This window comes from Pelecanus crispus, chromosome 1 (assembly GCF_030463565.1).
Source record: "Pelecanus crispus isolate bPelCri1 chromosome 1, bPelCri1.pri, whole genome shotgun sequence".
Taxonomy (NCBI): domain Eukaryota; kingdom Metazoa; phylum Chordata; class Aves; order Pelecaniformes; family Pelecanidae; genus Pelecanus; species Pelecanus crispus.
Window position 1 is genome coordinate 119,488,353 of NC_134643.1, and position 21,594 is coordinate 119,509,946.

A 21,594-nucleotide genomic window follows, 5' to 3' on the forward strand; every position below is an offset into this window, starting at 1 on the left:
ACAGATTTTAGAAATGAAGAGTTCTTTCTCATGCCATATTTTCTTTTTTGGGAAATGCATTCCTATTTCCTCCTCCCTGCCGCAATGCAACTCACTAGTTAGGTTCACTTTTCTGCATAATTATTTCTAAATTCACCTAATTTTACTGAAACTACTAGTTCATAGAGAGGTATTGGAAACAGGTATCTAACAGAAATCACACAAAATGACTAGTCACTGCTGTTAATGTAAGAGACCAAACCAGCTACTGCTACCTCCTGCTTTGAATTGACACTCCCTATCCTTCTGCAACATAACCCACACACATACTTTACTGTGTTATTTGCTACTTATGGCAGTCATATTTTATTTAATGTGACTTTAAAATAAACCCAATCATTCTGCTTCCATCCACATCATACACAACGACCACACTTCATAGACAGACACCTCCAAAGACTATTTGTAATGGGAAAGGGAAAGGGATCCAACATGCAAATGACAGAAGCCAAATCATAACAATGCTGCAACTTAGGATATTTTGCTGTTTGGAACATTTTTTTGTCGTAAAGGGCAAACATGCAAAGCAGCAGGATCAGTTTTCCAGCCCCAAGCTAAATGCCCATGAATTTACCTCTGACAACCTCTTCCACAGACTCTGTAGTTGTGGTGGTAGTGGTTGCAATACTGGTAGTTCTTTCAGTTGCCTCCTCATACTCTTCCTCTGTCTCTTCTTCAATTTCATCACCATCATCATCATCGTCATCAGCATCTTCATCTTCCACAACAGTTAGCTCCTCATCTTCCTCTGGTTGTTCTTCTACTACCTTATCATCACTAAATGAAGAAAATTATAATGATATGTCAGCAACAAAATGATTTCAAGATAACAAGAGAGAACATTTTATTCAGAAGCACTGTAAGGACAAGAAGTTACCTGTTTCTCCACCTCCCTCCCTCCCCTTTAAATAAAAGAGAAAGAATCAGGGACTCCGGAACATCCCAACGAGTAGGAGATCAGAAATGCTAAAACCCCCCCAAAAAGTCAACATTAGCAATGCAGTGAGAAAGCTAGCAAGATGCCAGACTGGAGGTCATCCTTTTGCACAGGAATGGAAAAAGAATCCCCATCAGCAATACCGTATTTTGACAGCTGAGTAACACTCCAAACATGCTTGCTCCACGCTGCCATCAACAAATCAATTTTTATTGTCAAAGCAGCTCAAATTAGCTCAAAATGCTCTCAGTTCATATGGACATGGAAAAGAGAGTTCCTTGGGACGTTCTCCCCTAGGAGACACCTTACTCAGAGGCTTGCTGTGGACTAACTTGCATGCCGTTCACAGAGGACTACCAAGTGCTGAACTGACTTGGAATTGTCTACAATGACTGCTGAGTTTTTTGTTCTGTTGTTAGTGTAGTGAACGGAAAAGCCAGTTCTACAGGAATTGCACACGGAGCTCTCTGCTTTCACAAAGGACAGGACAGAGACAGTCGACACGTGATGCTGCGCAACTCAGGTTTAGCTGACTGTTAATGGTTTTCGTCTTTGAGGTTTTATCTCCTTCTGGCACCTTACAGCAGACAGTGACCATGACGCTGCCTTTCAGGATCTAATGCCCAGAGAAGGAGAGGACCCAGTTTTGCTCTTCTGTGTGACAGCAGCACTGACGGAGAGGTGAAAGCCACACAGTTTTGCTGATGAGGCTGCCGCCTCGGCCAACGCACACAGCCGTTCAGCACAGCAAGCTCAGCTCAGATGCTCTACGCTACCAGCACCGCTGTACAGCTGATCCGTAAGGCCTCCATAAAAGACCCACGGTAACGACGTGTATTAGGATGGCAACACAAGAACCCCTACGCTCACAAAGAGACCCCAAACTATTGGGCTAAACATTGTTATCCATCACAGAGCTTTAAATTCATATCTAAAATCCTCAGGACTTAACCAGGACAACAGAAGAAAACACTGCAGTTGACTATCAAATGCATTTAGTGGCTTAATATGTCGAGAATTTTCTGGGATCACTCTTAATTCTGAATGATACACAGGCAATAGGCCAAAAAATGTACACTCAGCTACTGCTACTGTTGCTTTTGAAAGGCCTCCTAACTCAGTGCCCAGCCGTGGCAAGGTCCCAGGTTTGTTAATCTGATCTTCTACTTGATATTCACTACTAATGAGTAAATGATCTTTAAATATTCAAACATGCAGTGACTTTTTGTCACCTTCACACACAAGTGGCTTTGCATCTTTTTCAAGGCATCACATATGCTTGAACAGCCTTTTATGTGAAGTTAGCAACTTCTCCCCTTCACCTCATTTCAGAGACCAAGTCTGTAATATTTCATTTTATATTAGATTGCCTACTACAATTTTGAAAGTGAACTCACAGCAAAAAGGAGGACAGTACGATCTTTCTTAATAGGGTATTAGGAAGTTAAAAAATTTATTGATAACAATCTTGTATGCCACAAGCCTGACTCTACTAGGAGAAAGTTAAGTCTCTATACAAACAAGAATGAATCTCCTGTTCCTTTCTCCCCAAAATACCTGGCCTCCAGAAACACAAGGAAGACTTAAAGTAATAATGAAGCTTTCAAGCCCAGGTAGGTTATACAAATCATAGAATCACAGAATTGTTTAGGTTGGAAAAGACCTTTCAGATCATCCAGTCCAACCATTAACGTAACACTACCAAGTCCACCACTAAACCAATTAAGGGCAAGTGTAGCAATTTCATGTTTCCTGGCTTAGTGGCTGGATTATTTTTTAATGAAAGTAAAAACTAGGAATCATTAAGGTTGGAAAGGATCTCGAAGATCATCAGTCCAATCATCAACCCAGCACCACCATGCCCACTAAACCATGTCCCAGAGAGCCACGTCTACCTGTTTTTTGAACACCTCCAGGGATGGTGACTCCACCACCTCTCTGGGCAGCCTCTTCCAATGCTTGACTACCCTTTCCATGAAGAAATTTTTCCTCATATCCAATCTAAACCTCCCCTGGCGCAGCTTGAGCCCATTTCCTCTTGTCCTATCGTTATCTACTTGGGAGAAGAGACAACACCCACCTCACTACAACCTCCTTTCAGGTAGTTGTAGAGAGCGGTAAGGTCTGGATAACACAAATGGATGTGTTAACAGCTAACTTGCAGAAGAGTCTGAATAAGGGATGACCTGTTTCCATTTACATGGGAGAAAGACTGAAAAAGGGGCACAAAACCACTGGATTCTTCTCTTAATTTCTTGATTTCAGTGAAGTTTCTAAGCCAGTTCTCTATCTCCACTGTGTGGTTTTCCCCTGCCATTCTGATTTCAGTATATCCGAAGTTTTCTACTTTGTTTCTAGTAAATCCTTCCTGAAAAATAGATTTCTTCTGGTTTTATTTTGCTTACCAAGTATTTCACTCTTTTATAAACATGAAATAAATGCTATATGTACACCATCACCATTCAACTGCAAGACTGAGATGGATTTATAGTCCAGCATCTGCTTCGGATCTCCAGGTTAAGGGGCTTCTAGTCTTGGCTAGCTACAGACATTTAAACTAGGTATGCTGAGTGTAAGACATGCAGATTTTGATCAAGAGCATCAGACACCACATGCTGCTCTCTGTCTTTCTCTCACCTAAGCTACGAACACAGCATGCTTTAAAAAAAGTGCAATTATTTTTCCTCTTCTTTTCACATGAATGATCACTCTCAGATTTTGGCAAGCTCATAAAGTTAAAAAAGGACAACAAAAACAACCTAATGAAACAAACAAAGGAAAGTCAATTAGTCACATGGAAAGCCACTTCAAAAATAATTTGTATGCGTGCATCCAATATCCATCTGTTTTTAGCTACACAAAAGCAATCAACTCAGCTATGTCAGTCCACAGCATTTTGCTGGGAAATTCTCAGCATCAAGGCCAAGCTTTTTTTCTTTTTTTTTTTTTTCTTCTTCTTTGTTAGGGGGTGTGATGGTGAAGGGGGCAGGATGGAAGAAGGCAATTCTCTGTGAGTACTGGTTGGCTATGCCCATGATTACAGTGGGACCTCATTTCCCCTCCAGTAACTTACCAGAAGTAAATGTTTAAGGGTAGCCCCCACCTGCATCCCCTTTACGACTTGCTGCTTGCTCAAGAACTAGACATCTGAGAAGGTAAAAAAACCAGAAGTGATGGAAGACTACAACAGTTTACAGATCAGGCTCCTGAAAATATTCTAAAAAGCTTGCACAAAAAGGTACTGGAATATTCCTTCTACTGTGTTCATCACTCCTAGAAAAATCATATTTCTGCTAGCAACATATTCTGCAAGACTCAATCACAAGGGTAGTACAGGATTATATTTTATTTCATTGTTCTTTTTTCTTGAAACTTGCAAATAGAAGTGTTTTTGCCTTAGATTTAGATACCTAAATGGAAGTGAGAGCATTGTTATATACTTACAGAATTAAGATGCCTGAAACTGGGCTTGAGGGTCATTTCTCTATTATCAGGTTTTAAAAACTCTCATTGTACAGAAGTGTGAAGCTATACTCAGGTTCTAAAGAAGCACTCCAGGCTTTCTCTAAAAGTAAGTATTTTCCCAGCTGTCTGCTTTATTTAACTTTTATTTATACAAAGATGAGTTAGTCTCTTTCCCTATTAGTACTGTCTCCCAATGAGAAGGGGATGGGGAGATGAAGTGCTTTATGCTCTCTTACCAAGTTTCTTCTTGAATGAAGCCAAATACCAGAAACTAACTGGACTGGCATTATTCTGGTTGTTTAACCATGCTCAGCTATACTGCACAGTATCACAGACCGAACGGCACGAATACACAACAGGCAGGGATGTATCCTAGCAAGGCCTAACAGCAACAACAGCAACAGCTTCACATTAGACATCAAGGTTACCCACTAAGTCACAAACTCCTAAGAGTCAATCCCAGTAACCACGCTCAGCAGTGGCAACAGAAGATGACCACACTTTCTCAGAAGCTACGGTTATGAAAGATGCGATAAAAGCAATAATACCATGCAGCCCCTTAGTAGCACTCCTCAGGGTCCTGGGGAAGGAGGAGATCCCCCAGTATTTGTTAGTAATCAGGGGACTTGGAGCCTCATGCTTGAAGACACGTTTAAACAATGCTACATCTTGATGTGCTTCTGTTGCAAACAAAGACAGTGGGCGGACTTCACGCAGTATTAGAAAAGGTACTATGTCTTGTAAGAAACATGAAAAATTATGCTTGGTTTTGTTTCCTTGGATTTAACCACTGTTATCATCCTGGCTCTTCTTCAAAGAGCATGCATGCAAGAGGGACAACAGAGAAGGGAATGAACTTACACTTCAACATTTGGAATAAAGCGTCACCTTTTCAAACAGAGACAAAACCCCTTCTCTTGTGCAGTGTAGAGCTGTTTCTCCCTGTCATGCTAAATGCTCTGGCATCACTCACATTCCTCAATTAGCACCACCACCGTCCTGTTTCCTAGACAGCTTACCTAACTTTTGCACACCTTTCATCACAGTAATCAGTTTAATTCCACCATTTTCAAACAAAGGTTTACTACCAATGAATGTGGATACTGATATTTTTCTCAGAAGTCTTTGAGTTTTAATCAATAATAATACCAGGTGTGCTTACTTCCTGGTATTATTATTACCTTTTAACTTCTCTGGTAAACAAGTATGAGTCAGTGTTGTTCCTCCTGGAACCACGATACCTTGTGTCCTGGTTTTGGCTGGGACAGAGTTAATTTTCTTCCTAGTAGCTGGCATAGTGCTGTGTTTTGATTCAGCATGAGAATAAAGCGATAACACACTGATGTTTTAGTTGTTGCTAAGTAGTGCTTTACTAAGTCAAGGACGTTTCAGCTTCCCATGCTCTGCCAGCGAGAAGTTGGGAGGGGGCACAGCCAGGACAGCTGACCCAAACTGACCAAAGGGCTATTCCATACCATGTGATGTCATGCTCAGTATAGAAACTGGGGGGCTGGCTGGGGGGCAGCATTCACTCCTCACTGGGCATCGGTCGGCGGGTGGTGAGCAGTTGCATCACTTGTTTTTCCTGGGTTTTGTTCCTCTCTCTCTTTTAGTTGTTTTTCTTTTCACTACAATATTCCCCCCCCCCCCCCCCCCCAATCATTAAACTGTTCTTAACCCACGAGTTTTCTTACTTTTGCCCTTCCAACTCTCTCCCCCATCCCACCGGCAGGGGTGGGGAGGGTGAGTGAGTGGCTGTGTGGTGCTTGGTTGCTGACTGGGGTTAAACCATGACACCTTGATGGCTTTTTCTGTATATTCCCTTGACACCGTCCCAGCTAGGGTTTTATTAGCACCATAGTCTGCAGTGTCTCATTTACAAGAAATTGTTGGCATTTTGCCTTAGCTTAGTGGTGCCAGTGACAGGCTTTTTCAAAGGCTGCTCTAAAAAACTACTTGATACACCGATGAGTTCACAGATTTGTAAAGCCATATTATCATCATCTGAATGTAACGGTTCAGCAGTAAACAATGGAGGCAGATTGTTAGGCTTGAATGCAGCCATGAAAATACTTGCACAAGCCCCCCCCGCCCCGCCAACATTAGTGTATCTCAGTCTTCCGTCAGTGGAGACTTTTGGCAAGGAGGGCCAGCACTTTCCATTCATGGTGGACACAGAGGTCATCATGGCTTTGAACCTTCCACTTCAACCTCCTCACATATGGGATATTAAAATCCATCCCTTTGGAATGGAAATGATGCTTCCCTTGAATGTCCAAGTAGCCCACTGGGTCATTAATAAAAACCATCTATGCTCCTGTATGTGGTGAAATGGGGTATTTGAAGTTTGGTGGTTTCAGCTCTATTTCTGATGCCACAGGCGCACTGGGGTTCCAGGCAGCCTAAGAGGTAATCGGTTCCATTGACTCCAACAGAAACATACAGACCACTCCAGTGGACATATTTCTGGTTTTAAAACACATACCACTGTACTGCTCCTGCTAGTATGCACCCAAGCACATCGTTACAAGCGATGTTTAAACCATGGATCTGTAATGTATATCTAATAATTTCCTTTTCTCAATCCATCACTGCAGCAAGAGCTGGCACTAATGTATTATTTACTCACTTCACTCAGAAACGTGCATCGTCCTGTTACTTTGTGGAGATAAAACTGAAAGAAAGGTAAAGGAAAGTGAAGGGAAGTGAACTATGCTACCTCGTGCTGTTCAAGAAATAAGAAAACGTCAGTAAACAGAAGTTCCCTTTCTGTATTCCAATAACCTGCAACACGGACAGATGCAGAACACAGATGACAAGAACGATGAGTTTTCTTTCTAACGGTGTTTCAGAACTCTTGGGTCCACAGCATAACCTACGTTTTAAGAAGAGGTTTCTGTCTGCAACTATTAGCTTCAGACAACAACGTGGCAAAGCTTTCAATTTAGGGTAACAAATAACTATGGACTAATTACTGCTTTTGTGAGGTGGTTCACATTTGTCTCCAATAAACGCTCATCCATTTTGACAATTTAAACCATGACTTTGCCAAGTAACTTGAACAAAAATATCTACTCCATCAGTGGGTGAAAAGGAATGAAAAGGTGTTCAAGACAGATGTTTTAATATCTGAAAAGATTAGCATTCACTACACTTTGCAACTATATTTTCTTGCAAATAGATTCCATCTGGACTGTGGTTTTTACCAGCCACCAAGCCTGAGCAAATAGCTGGGGGAAAGCTAATTCCAGGAGAGGAACCGAATCAGCAGTAGCAACAAGCTGCCGTCTGCCTCCAGAGAGCAAGGCCATGTATGTTGGCTCTAGACAGCTGTGGGAATTAACATAGGAGAAGTAATTGCTGCAGGTAACTTGCAGCCTGTGCTCTTTCAGCCTAACAGGCCAAACTGATGATAATTTATGCATCCATAACCTTTACTACTGCAGGTGCCATCATCCCAGATTTCCAGCACCTTGCGCTTCAGGTTCCCAAAAGCACAAAACCCCTCATCCCTCTACAGCCTCTACTGCTCCCCCGAATGAACTCCAGGAAACATGTGATGGGACTGGATTGTCAAGTATTCAGTCTGGGTCTAGCTTTGCTTCCAGCAGATGATTAATGATGAGCACAGACACTTATTTATTTCCGTGTATAGGAAAGCTCCAGAGCACAAAGTTCTTTAACTGTGGAAATAGACAGATCCAACTGTGAACCTCTACATGCCTTAAGAGTTAATGCCTTAAAAGAAAATGCAAAACAGAAACACAAAGCAAGTTACAAGAGTAGGACACATGTGCGGATTCCAAACAAGTTGAGTGCATTTGAGATGACCTAATTACCAGGCTTTTGGTTAAAAGCAAATCAGAAAGCTAATAGGCAAAGAACTGAATTCTCCATCAACAAACGTGCACATCAGAGGCCTGGGCATTTTCCACCTAACATTTTGCGAAACCTTGCATGCTAGGAAAAGTTCTTCTGACCAAAGGACAAGACTTCTCAGGAACCGGGTTTGATCCCACCACAGCACTCCTCTGAATGGTGTCACTAATTAAACATATGAGTCAACACAGGAACCACTTAAAGCTAAAAACTAAGTCAACAGTGCACTTCGGCACATCAGCACTCACCTCACTGTACCTTCTGTTATTTAAGTTTGGCTTTGGTACACTAGCCGACTTCAAGACTAAGTTGAGTATACCAACTATGTGAAACTGTGTATCCAGGTAGTAAATTCAAACAAGAACTACCAAAGTAATTTTGCATGGGGTAGAACAGAGGAAAGGAAGTCAAAACCAAGTGTGAAATGAAGATTTCAGCATTCACCTTGAAAGTCTAGGAGTAGGGAGTTATACCAAGAAAGTCTATTTTCCCGAAGTATGGGAGAGGTGGGAACAGACAGCAGGGCAAGAATTAAACTGCACTGCAGTTGTGAGACTAGGCATAGAGCCAGGAAAGAAAAGGGTTATGCCAGACCTCCAGTCTGTGTAACTGATCTTTCAAATGGCTTATTGGCTTCAAAGTCCAGAAAACTACAATGATTTACAGAACTGCAAGTCTGACTCTCAAGGTACCTCAGCAATAATATTTCTGGTCTGTCTGTTAAGTGACCACAAAAGCACAAACTGCTTAAAAGCTGCCTTGGTTAATTTCATTAGGGTTGGATTATACCAGGTTAGTAAATCAGATATCTCACGACAAGGAGAAATAATGTGATACTTGGACCCATAAACACACCTATTAAGAGACAGTTAAACTTTGAAGAACTCAGATGGGCACCTTCTATTGCACAGTAAGTCAGGATGAGCAATTCATATTGCCTATCATTTTTCAGACATTCATTTTATCACTTCTAATTATTTTCCTTTTTGTTTTCCTTTACTGAAGAGGTTGCAATTATGTTTATTTTCACATTTCCTAATAGGAAAAAAAAAAAAAAAAAAAATGAGCTATTTCAAGAAGTGTCACAGAGGCTGCTTTTGAGTTCTTAGACCTTATCAAACAACTGAATTATGTGCGTCAGACTGTCTCTCTCCTTTTACTGTTTTTTTTTTTAACCTTTTATACAAAAACAATACCAAAGGAGGCCTGGATTCATTAACTTTGACAGAAAACCAGAAAAGTTGCACTAAAAATCTTTTAATCTAATTTTTAAATAGAACATTTATAAAAACAAAACACACATTCCTTGCCCTACTGCCTCTGACAGATAGATTTATCTTTTTTCCCATAATTAAACAACAAGGTATATTTTGTACTGTTAGAAATTTCTTCCACAGCTGCCCTGCTTAAAAAGACAGGTGTACGAGGTAGCATGTAACATTTGAGATCAAATGTGCATTCGCAGAAGGTACCTGTTGACTGATATGCAAGAACACTTTTTCAAAACTGACTTAGTTTTCTCTCTGAAACAAAGCCTTCGATGGTGTTACTGTTCTGACAGTTTTCTTTGGAAGATGGAGCATTCAGCAAGAAGTATGCAATTTTTTTGAGAAGGACAGAGTAATACTATATCTAACCCATATTCTTTCTCACTTTGATTATTTTTGCTAAAGAGAAACTTAAAAAATAGAAAAGTAAATGTATCTGCAAACACACAAAAACAGGCTCTGTGAGCCTGGTGACACTGAGTAAATATTAAATTCAAAATCCTGGCATCAAAAATGCATTAAGACTGAATGTGATGGAAAAGGGCAGAGTGAAGGTTGCCTGTGCAGCCCTATTTCAGCCAGCTTGAGAATCAGCAGTAAAATCTGGATCTGTTACAACATGTTTGTTTCCACAAAACTTCTGCTGTAGTCAGAATGGACTATTTGGTGTCTCTTTGTCCAGCCTGCTCATACTACTGGGATACTACAGCTCATCCGAGACAGACAGTGTGACCTCTGTACCAAACCAAGTACTTGCCCTGTTTGTGGAATTCATTGTCTTGGTACTCTCACACAACAATGACACAGTAAAACTGGAAGAATAACTTTGTTTTACAATTGGGAAAGCAAACAAAAAAATACCAGAAGCATGTAATAACTCTGGATGTTATTATTCAATTTAAAACACTGAATAACATTTTTCAGAGAATGTGCCTTCTTAATTTTTTTAAATACAGCTGCCACCAGCAGCAGCTGCAAGAGGCCAGGACTTCTGCAGAGCAGATTATCTCCACCATGCAGCCAGAAGAAAAAGCGGCACCTTTTGTACCAAGCTTTTTATGGTGGACACAGCATGGCAAGCCTAGCAGAAGGCTGTCATGGCAGAAGCAAGCATAGATCCAGTTCTTCAGTTCAACATTTTACTGTTTTAACCTGTTCTTCTTCACTCAGGTTATTTTTTTTCCTCGGCAGTGATCAAAATACAGATCCCATGTGAAGAAATGGCTTGCCATTGTGTAACCGAAGCCAAAATATTTGCATTCAAGATTAGAAACCTTTTCTGTCAGGGGAAAAAAAAAAACCAACCCTATATGTTTTTGCTGTTTCATCCATGTAGTCAAAGTGAGTAGCCTTTGTTAGAAGGCAAAGGAAAAAAAAGGTACTTACTACAGAAAATGTTTTACTACACTGTACTGTTAAGAGCACAACCTCACAAGAGGTGGAATTCTTAAATTTCCACAAACCACCCCAATGCTGAGCTCTTATTTCTAGTACAGACCACAAATATCACTGAAAGGTAAAATAGAGCAGGAACTGCTGGACAACTTTATGGAAGGATATCCAGCTATGCATCCACCAGCACACAGTCCTGCTGGTGTGACAGTACGTGTTGAAAAACCCAGCTGTAAATTTCTCCTTTTTTTTCCAAGCATTATAAGTAGTTCAGTGCTTGAAATGTGGTGGTATATATCACAATGTCACAAGAACTTCTCAGAACATCTTGCAGACATATCAGAAGGGTTTCTTGAGTTGATTACTACACAAACATATACAGGGAACCTTTCTCTCCCACATGTCAGTCATCACAACTCATTACAAGTGACAACAACTTAAAATTTTTGCCTACTACTTAAGGAAAACACAGCAGCCAATGGCTCTGTTTTGTGAGGTCAAAAAAAAGTAACCCTTCTCTGTAAGTCAACCTTCTACTAAACGTGCAGGTTTGATGCCATTAACCTCCTGAAACAAGCCCAACATTCACTTAAGACATATAGGTAGCCTGCACAGCTAGCAAACTGCTTTCATCAGGGGTCATGAAAGCCTGGCTATCTTCTACTCATCACTTCCTCAATTAGATTAATTCTCTCCACCCATAGCCTCATCCATCACTTCAGTTAATGCTTTATACTCAAATGGTGATTGGATTTGCTAGCTCAGCATCGCTGTAATTACCTCCCAAAGCAATCCGCTGTTTCATCAATTCCATTCTAACTTTACTTGTCCTAAGAAGAAATCCAACAGTTACCAATCTTTCTAGAGTCATTAATGCTCTGGTGTCTCTACGCTTTCTGAATTTTATTTTAACAACCTCCACATTAAAAAGGAAAAAAATTGTTATTAAAAATATATCATGAACTACCTGAATATTAAGTAACAGCCAACATGAGAGACAAACCGAATTAATGTAAGAATGTGAGACACAGAATATGCTAATAGCATATAACATATGCGAATAGGGCAAAATAGTTCTGGAGTTACTCAACATAAGCAGTAACATTATGCCTACAATTTGGTGATGCCTTAGTTTCATTTATAAAGAAAAGCAATTAGGTTTTATCATTAAAATACAGAAGTTCTTAGATAAGCTGTACCGTTAATAATGTTTTAGAACAGGTATAAAGCATTTTCTTCTATTTCAGTTTCTAACAGTTCTATTACAAAAATCAAGAAGATATGAACTTCCAATCAATTAGCTGAAATATTATATTGCAAAAATCAGAACACCTTCCACACCATCTCCCCAAATGAATTCAGTTTCTCTACAATACCAGTTTAGTGATGGACAATTCACGTAGTGCAAAATTCACCTATTTCAATAACTGGCATTAACCTATACTTAAGGCAAATTTCAGGGGAGGGGGAAAAGGCATGAAAAACTAAGCAAGTTTGTAATTCCTAGCGTTCATTTCAGGGCACTGACTCCCAATTAGGAACAATTTGTATTAGGACAGCTGATGAGAACGCTGCCCCTGGCTGCACCCCTGAACGCTGCTCCCATGTCACGGACGACTGAGCTCCCCACCGAGCAGACCCTGAACCACCGCAATAGGCATACATACCACTGCTGGCACAAGGTTCAGTTTTCCTTAAATTTCAGGGGTATGAACAGCCTACAGCTCAGTCTGCACACTATGGAAAGAGGGAAATCTTTTTATACATCCAAACGCAAGTAATTTCCTGCTTTTAAAGTCAGAACCTGCAGTACAGAGCCTTCGTCGAACTTCACGTCTGGTTTAGCTTTACTAGCTCAAGTGCTTGGGAAGTCTGGGGTGGATTTTTTTTCTTTAATGTTTTGGTTTTTTTAAAGAATCATTTAGGAGGTTCTCACTGGAGCATTTCTCACTGAAATTTTAGAAATTTACTTTCCAATTTAATGAAAAAGCTTACATCAACAAGAACTTGTTTGTTTTGACACGAATGACAAGATGGCTTGAAAACAGATGGATACTCAACAGAGACAAAATGTTAATTTTCTTTTTCCTCCAGTGAGTGTGTTTCCAATGAAGAATTTAGCCGCGGCACCTTCTTTTTTCTTGATCAATGACACTTTTTTAGCTTTAGAACAGCAAAAACTTCAAAAGGACTCCAAATATCCCATTTCTATGTTCTTCAGACAAATCTTTTGGGCTCAGAGCCGGACTTCCAATTAAGTCCCAGCTTTTTGACTCAATGCTGCAAGACAACATTAAGAACAATGGGAGAGGAGGAGGAGGAGGAGGAGGAGGAGGAGGAGGGAAAAATGGTCAAGAAACATAATGTCACTACATACTAGATATAAGTACGAAGAATCAGGTAGAAATTGAAGGTTTTAAGTAGTAAGAATCTCAGAAAGATCTACCCCCCGCCCTGATTTCTGTATCAATAGTGCTCTATATCCAGACAACGCCCCAGGCCTCACTCTTCCTCAGGCGTGCCGCACTTCCCCACTGCATGGGGACTCTGACACCCCAGGGTCCACGCGGCCACGGCAGGGCTTCACTCTGCAGGTGTAAGAGTCTGCGGACGGCTGGCCTCCCTGCAGGCGTACTTCAACGAAGGACAGCACACAACACATATGGTTGAAAGCCTGTACATTAAGGGTCTCTGGGGATGCAACACAGAAACCTCTCTTTGAAATGGGAGGAGGCAATGCATATCAACACAACCACCTGAATCCTCCTAGTTTTGCCAATCTTTTTCTCCATGTTCAAGCCGTGTTTGTTTCTTCCAGCTGTAGTTCAAACGCCAAAGAGACTGAAGTACCCATCCAAGCAATACATAAGGAAGATTAAGAGTGTTTTGGTTGCTTTTTCGTAATCTCCCTGATCAGTTAGTATGCAATGGCCAGAAATATGCCCGGGTCAAACAATCCCCTAAAGGCTCTTCTTTCATGCTGTCCAAATACATTTTCTGGGGGCTGATGAAGATATAAGCAGGGGAAAAAGAAGGGTGAGAGGGACACAGGGAGATGTAATGGGGAGAAACGGGGCAAGAGGATTCCATGTTTTGGATAGTCCTTGTCGATGAACACCGTAAGCACAGAGAACACTAAAGAATGGCCATGCTGGTTGTAGCATTTACCTGCTTTCACCTGCTTTCGCAATTAAAACATCAACAGCTTCCTGACTCTTGCCTGCATTAAATCCCCCACTGCGCTGGCAAACAGAGACCTAAACAAAAGGAATTAAGCAGTAGCTAGTCAAAGCTACACTTGCAAAAGGAAAGAGAATTTCCCAAGTATAGAAATGACTAAACCCCATTAAATTTGACTTTTAAGAATTCTTATACTTAACTCTTGTATATATACTTATGTGTCACCATCTAAACTTAGGCATTTTTCATCAACGTGTGCCACAGGCAGACATCCCAAATGCCTGTCTGCCTACTTTGTGTCAAGGCAGTAGGCTGACATACCCCAAGGACTCAGTGTGTTGTTATATCAGGTCAGGGCAATATATGACCGTGGCCAATTTAAACACACCTTGTGACATCGTGATTTAATGACAGCACTCTGGGGAATTTCAGTTGTAACTAATTTGATGCTGAGGTTAACTCGCAGACATTTCTGAAGGGAAGACACTAGGTAAAATGCGTGTTGACATCTTTGTACCACTTAAAGTCATAGATAAAGACATAAAAAGAGCTAGAAAGTGAAAGAAATTAAATGTATGCTTCCTCCCTGTCAAGTGAGGATCTCTAACAAATTACTCAGCAAAGCAAATCTGTCAGGCCCCTGTGACTCCTCTTCCCCAAATCCTAGAACAAGACTGATAATTAAAAACATAGGGTCTCACCTGGAAACTATTCAGCATAACAGGCACATATACAATGCTGCTTTCACCATTACAAAAAATTGTCAAGTTTTAAAAGCCTTTCAGGTTTCTTGGATTAGAGTTGAAGGACGCAATTAAGTAAAAACAGATACTATTGACCAAAAAACCCTCTTTATGGAGTCAAAAAGGATACAGCACTTGAATTACTTTTCTGCAGCATCTGGGAGATGAGCACTCATCCTTAAGCTCAGTCTGGTACAGGGTTGCAAACCCAGAGAAAAACATGATTACCATGCTATATGGCACAAATTTATTTTAGTTTTATTTCAGAGATGCCTAATTATCAGCACAAAGTGGACTGCACCCTTTTGGATTATTTATTGTAGTAAAAAACATACCATATTAACTATCCTAATGGCAAGTATGAACAAACCATAAAACTTCACTTGGCAGAAGTTTATGAGAAACTGTAAACCAGACCCTTATGAAATACACTATTCCCTACAATACGACATTTACAACACTACCCAAACATTACATCAGCCTGAGCATACATTTTATACACCAAACAGACAAAATTAATTTGGCCTAACTTGCTGAGGGAAAAACAATGAGGAATTAAACCTCCTATTTTGGACCTTGAAAATATGTTCAGATCATCTAGAAAAATGATACTTGGCTGAAGTTAAGGCACTGTCTTCTGCTCCTGCTTAAAGAAAGCTTTCCATATAACCTCAAGAGCGAGACTTATCATGCCTCAGTTTCCCTGCTGTGAAAGAAGGGCAAAGACAGCAGCCTGTTTCCCCGGTGGGAAGGAAAGCCCGGGAGGTCTCGTGCACAGTGACGGGAAGATGAGGACAGGCAGGTATGAGACAGATGTAGACAGAGAAACCTGGAAGTTTCCAGCTTGGTCATCACTCCTAAAGATGTTCAGCCTTGGATACCAAGGACGCCAAAGTGCCCAGGTACAGGCAGGAGGGCCACAAGGCTGTGCCGAGTCTCAAGGGCAGCCAGACCTTGCAGGTCACTTGACTGAGCTGTAGCTGTGCAGGGAGAGCTCTGCAGCTACACTGAAAGCCAACACCTGCATCTGGCTGCCCCTCAGGCAGTCTTCAAGGTAAATTTTAATTAAAGGTGTGGATAACAGGAAGGAATGCCACTGCTGGAAAATGCTCGTGACCTCTTAGTCAGAGTTAGACGCTATTTCAGGACGAGCATGACCTGATGTAATTTCAAAAGCATGGGCAGATCCTGCCTCTTGGCCTCATGAACAAACAGGGGGTATGTAGTGAGGTGGGTGTTGGTCTCTTCTCCCAAGTAGATAAAGATAGGACAAGAGGAAATGGGCTTAAGCTGCGCCAGGGGAGGTTTAGGTTGGAAATTAAGAAAAATTTCTTTATGGAAAGGGTGGTCAAGAATTGGAACAGGCTGCCCAGAGAGGTGGTGGAGTCACCATCCCTGGAAGTGTTCAAAAAACGGGTAGATGTGGCACTTCGGGACATGGTTTAGTCTAGTCTACCCTTGATTGGCTTAGAGTAGACTTGGTAGTGTAGGTTAATGGTTGGACTGGATGATCTTAAAGGTCTTTTCCAACCTAAACGATTCTATGATTCTATATTACATCTGTCACCAAAATGCACCCTCCCTCCTTTCTCCAAGTACTGCCAACAAGCCACAGCAGAAGGCAAACAACATCTTTTTACGCCCAGACCCAGGCGGTGGTCAGATGCCGGGCAGGAAGAGCACCCGTCTGTGACGGCACCACAGCCCAAGCTGCCTCCACGTGCCCTCCGATGGAGTGGATACAACGTGCTGCTGAGCTTTGCTTCCTCCTGTGCAGAAGAAAACACCCACGACAAAACAAAAAAGAAAATGCAGTGCTCCAGAGACAACTGTTGGGGGTAAAAACACGAGACAGTCTGAAAAAGGGCGTTTACAAAATGAATGGCTGCAATGTGGTTTTCTCTAGATATTCAGAATCATAAATGCGAGTATTTTAAAATTTAGATTCGAATAGTCTGAGATATAAAGTTACTTCAAAATACATCACCTACATTTGTTGGATTCTGCTTTGTCATGGCAGGAGTTTTGAGAAACGAGGATATAATCATTTACTTTTCAGGTTGGCACCTCTACCTCAAACACACCACCTTCACTTTGACTTGGGTGTCTTAAAGCAGCCACAGCCCTTCCGAAGGCCCATGCACTGAGGCACATAGGAGTCACTGTGCCACCACCCACTGATGGGGTTTGGGCCCAAAATTTTATGGTATCGCTTTACAGAGATGGGTGCGTGAAGCAGCCAGCCTGGAGGTTTTGCCCCCCAGGAGAGGCACCAGGCACAGGCAGGGCAAGATAAACCCAGAGCTATCAAGCAGAAGGCTCCACAGCCAGACATGAGAAACAAGGAATATGAAATCCTGCAGCTGGGGTCATTTACAGCAGACTGGTTTCTGCTTAGGTGCAAGGAGTGGGTTATGTTCTAGCTGGACCACTTAGCAATTCTAAATACTGAATATATTGAGGTATACATGGCAAAAGCATCTAAAAGGCCCTATCTTGTACAACAGAACCAAACCCAGATCTTAACGAAACAAAAACATAGAAGAAAGAGCAATTACTGAAGTAGTCATGTGGTATTGGCAACTAATTTTAGCCAGAAATCATAATTTCTGAGTAGAAATGGGTAACAGAAGTTGAGCCAGTAATTGCTGCAAGAGGAATGCTGTGGAATTCCTGCCACAAACCCATGGCAGAGTAACAGCATGAAATCCTTCTCCTTAAGGACCGGCTCCTATCTTCTAATTTTCATATCTTTGCATGAACAAAGTACTTGTAGCAGTGGCCACAAAAACGACCAGCAAGCAAACACAAGAATTCCCCGGAACGACTGAGTGCCCCCCTTGAAACGCACAGTATGCGTCTCACGATTTGGAGCGCACCCTGCGTGCGTTAAAAACCATCAACTGGAAGATGCCAACAACTTGCACTCAGTTGATCTGACCCAAGTAAAAGCTATCAAGATTCCTGAGTGAGGAAACTACTTCGATGGATACTGTGCCCAACTGATTTGCTAACAGCGTACCCGCTCCTTGCCCAGAGAGGGGCTCCATGAAGAACCCAAACCTCCTCTGACGGAGGGCTTTGCTTCAAAGCTGCTGAGCAGTGGGGTTGGTGTTAGCTGGTACACAAGCTACCAGGCCCCTTCCCTTCCCTTCACGCAGTTTCACGCCAAGGATGTACTTACACACAAAGGGATTTTAAACTGTTTGGAAGGCTTCAAGACAAAGCAAACATCAGTGTGAGATCACCCGTGTACGGTGAAAAATGTAGACTTAAGCAAGCACTTCAAACAGAGGTGCTTTAATAGCAGAGAATACTGGGGATTTAGCATTAGGAAAGCATTCCCCTACTTTACACTCCTTTCACCCCCTTCCTCCCTCACAATCAGCTTAGGACTAAGGCATATATATATGTGTATTTATATACACACAAACATATGCTCAATATATGTATGAACATACATGCACAAAATTTGAACTACCACCTACTGCTGCATGGGAAATGAGTAATTTTTTTTTTTTTTTAAATACGACTAAATTTCAAGTGTATTTCTGGCTCCAGTACACACAGTTTAAATGCAGTTGGGAAGCTGAAGAGGCAGCAAGAAACATGAGTGAGTCAGTGTAAAAGAACTACAAATTGCTTGGCTCTTCATCTGCAGTTGAAGTACAAGTGCCCCATAAAAGGATCCTTTCAATCTCCCTTTTGCATGCACTTCTATGGGAGGGGATGTGGGGAAAAAAAAAAAAAAAATCAGTATAAATATCAGTATTTGCTTGGAACTTCAGAAATGGATTCAAATGCAATTAACAGCTCCTATTCCTAAAGGATAAAAAATTTATTAAGTTATTCTTGAACTCTTCAGGTATTAAACTGCTTTATGAGGAACAAAACGGACTAGAAGAGTAAATTAAATGTTCAGTGACAAACATGAAAAAGACAGAAATAAAAGGGACATCTGTCTTACAAACAAAACTACTCTATGTACAGCCCTGTGAGCTCTTTTATTTAAAATATTTTAGGAATCTTTATGAAGATATATGAAAGAAGTTTTATATCTATGCATTTTATATATAGGGATATATAATAAATATAAGATATATAGAAAAGACAGGTAATAGGTATATAAGATAGATCTATGTATCCATCGTGTGTGTGTGTGTGTGTATATATGAGATGAAAAAAAGCAAATTCGTCTCAATTAGAACAAGGTCTGTACTCATGTCTTATTCTAAAAGAACATATTCCAATCAAAATCTAAACGAAATATACAGTAAGTGACACAGCAACAGTCCGAAGGCTGATTTACAAATCCCACTGAAAGGGTTATAAATTGTGACACTTCGACAGCTGCTGGAAGTACAAGTCAGAAAAAAGCCTGAAGTTGTCAAGGTGGAAGATGCAACGCTGCCTGACGCAGGTTTCTTGCATCAAACAACCCTGACCATTCAGTCCCATTTATGAAAGAAAACTGGAAATTACAACAGGGAAATATTTATTTTAATTAAACTTATTCCATTATTCACAAAGAACTCTTACCTGCAACACTTACTAATGCTAATGCTTTGTCAGGAAAGATTTAGATGCCCACCATGACATGGTTTCTAATTTTTCACTGTCTTAATGCCACTTCTTTGCACCAAATCACAGCAATTCAATCTCTGTCCTTCATCTCTACACTGTTCCTGAACTTCTTTCCTTCTGGATTATTAAAAAACCCCAAACTTAATGCAATTCAGAACTATTAACTTTCCACATTATTAATTTCATTCAGTTCCCATTTTTTTCAGGGTTCTCTTTGAAACCACTTGTAATATGCCCCAAGTTTCTGATTTTGTGTATTATTTGTAAAAGATGCAGTATCATCACCTAAGAAGCAGAAACACTGCATTAGCACAGTATGAAGTGATGGAAGCCTAGGGAGCACAAACAGAATTTGAATGTAGAGCTTAGTTTTATGAAGAAGGCCATCTTAGAGTTGTTTGAATTCAGCTGCAAGGGCATAACATTGTACTTTGTTCTCACAACTGCTAACACACTCAAGAGAGTGATATGAAAAGGCTTTGACAGCAGCGGACCACTGAGTTACAACACAGTCATAACCCATATTTGGCTCAAAATCAGCCTACGTGCACAGGGGATATTAAAGGGTAAAGACAAGCATGGTATTTTCCCATCCACTGTTGTCTTGCAAAGGAAACCTCCAACTTAACAGTAGCATATTAATGAATCTGTCAAAGGCTAGATATTAAAACAGATTTTCTTTTACATTGTATTTAGAAAGTAATTGTCAGCAGAAACATATTCTTGTGGTAATAATGGCACACAGCTAATGCCTATTATGAATTAAGACATTTCAAAACCTCCAATGGTTAAGTTGGCTGAGTATTGGCTGCAGTACCCCAGACTGCACATGAAGCATCTTAAGAGTACAGTATTTGTCATTTAGTTGTCAAAGAGGATGTATTTAAGCATTTTTGTTATAAATATGGCAATACTTGTCACTGAGGAAAAGATGAAGGTATCAAAAGCACAATAACTATATTAACAATAAGCTTTTCTGTAGAAAGTTAAACATAAATGAGAAGAACACTGATGTTTTCAACTGTTGTAGCTGCGAGTTCACTTATAAGGAGCAGTGACTCTTCCGCACTGAGGTCTTTTAGACAGATTTTTGGCATCTTTAGTAAGCAGTTAATAACAAGTTGAAGCGTAGAAAGTCACTCTTACCTTCCATCTGCATAGTCTGCATCTGCGCCTCCCCACCAGACATCTGAATCATCATCTTCAGCATCAGCTGAATCAAGATTGTCGCTTTCCTCTGCTAACGGGCAGCAAACAAACTCCACACCACGAAACTTGTCAATTCCACAGGGCAGCAGCATGCCATAGTCATGCAGATTCATACTCTTCTCGCTACAGGACTACAGAAAATAGAAAACAGCAACAATATTGCCATGGAGGAAGCCAGAAAAAATGTCGCAGACCTCAAGAAACCATACGGGGTTGCATACTGCCTTAGGAAGTTGAAGCTGGTGAACTGCAGGATCTCTGAATTTTGAAACACGATTTAGAGTGGTCATGTGTGCACTCACTACCTGCACTGCAGGTAGCTCCCTACCTGTGTCCGTTTGACCACTGTAAAAAACAAGCTCTCCCTTCCCCTGCCCTTTAGTGTTTGCCAGTACAGAAAGACTTGTCTCCTCCTGTATACTTGACAACTCCATATCCTCTTGCCTGAAATCCTCACAGGCTCTGCCTCATAAACAGAAAAGTCAAAGGCAGAATGATAATTTGATGTATTAATCCTGATCCTGATGTATTAATGCTATTAAAGAGTTTATTGCAAGACAGATTAACATTTAAAATATTTGATATACTGGAAACACGGTATCTGGCTGACACCTCTGCCAATACAGTACCTCCTAGCCTTGTCTGGAAAACAGTCAGTCATGCATAATTATACCTTAAAGATATAGTGATGTAGGACAGAAAGATACAGTGATGTAGGACAGGTGAAAAAAGGAAACTAGTTCAGATGTGCACAGTGATGATGTTTTCCTAGGCTACGCCATTCCAAGTTTGCAAGTACTTAAAAAGGACTAGAATTTGCCAACACGAAGGTTGGTGCTTTAAACACTTCATTTGAGGGGCAACAGTATGATTCAAACAAGAACTGAAAATCTGAAAA

The 21,594-nt window shown here is 40.8% G+C and overlaps 1 protein-coding gene across 11 annotated transcripts in view; it reads right to left on the reverse strand.

Moving 5' to 3' along the window:
• The window catches only part of APP (amyloid beta precursor protein), a 190,244-nt gene that overhangs the window by 99,897 nt on the left and 68,753 nt on the right, over positions 1-21,594 (reverse strand). For 10 of the 11 annotated variants that reach the window (XM_075728035.1, XM_075728033.1, XM_075728027.1 and 7 more), the window contains exons 4-5: positions 20,634-20,827; positions 614-816 (exon numbers count right to left, since the gene is read on the reverse strand). In XM_075728035.1, coding sequence (XP_075584150.1) covers positions 614-816; positions 20,634-20,827 — 397 coding nt within the window. Of the gene's footprint in view, positions 1-241; positions 245-613; positions 817-20,633; positions 20,828-21,594 lie in introns of all 11 variants that reach the window. The other variant, XM_075728036.1, reaches the window with a different exon arrangement.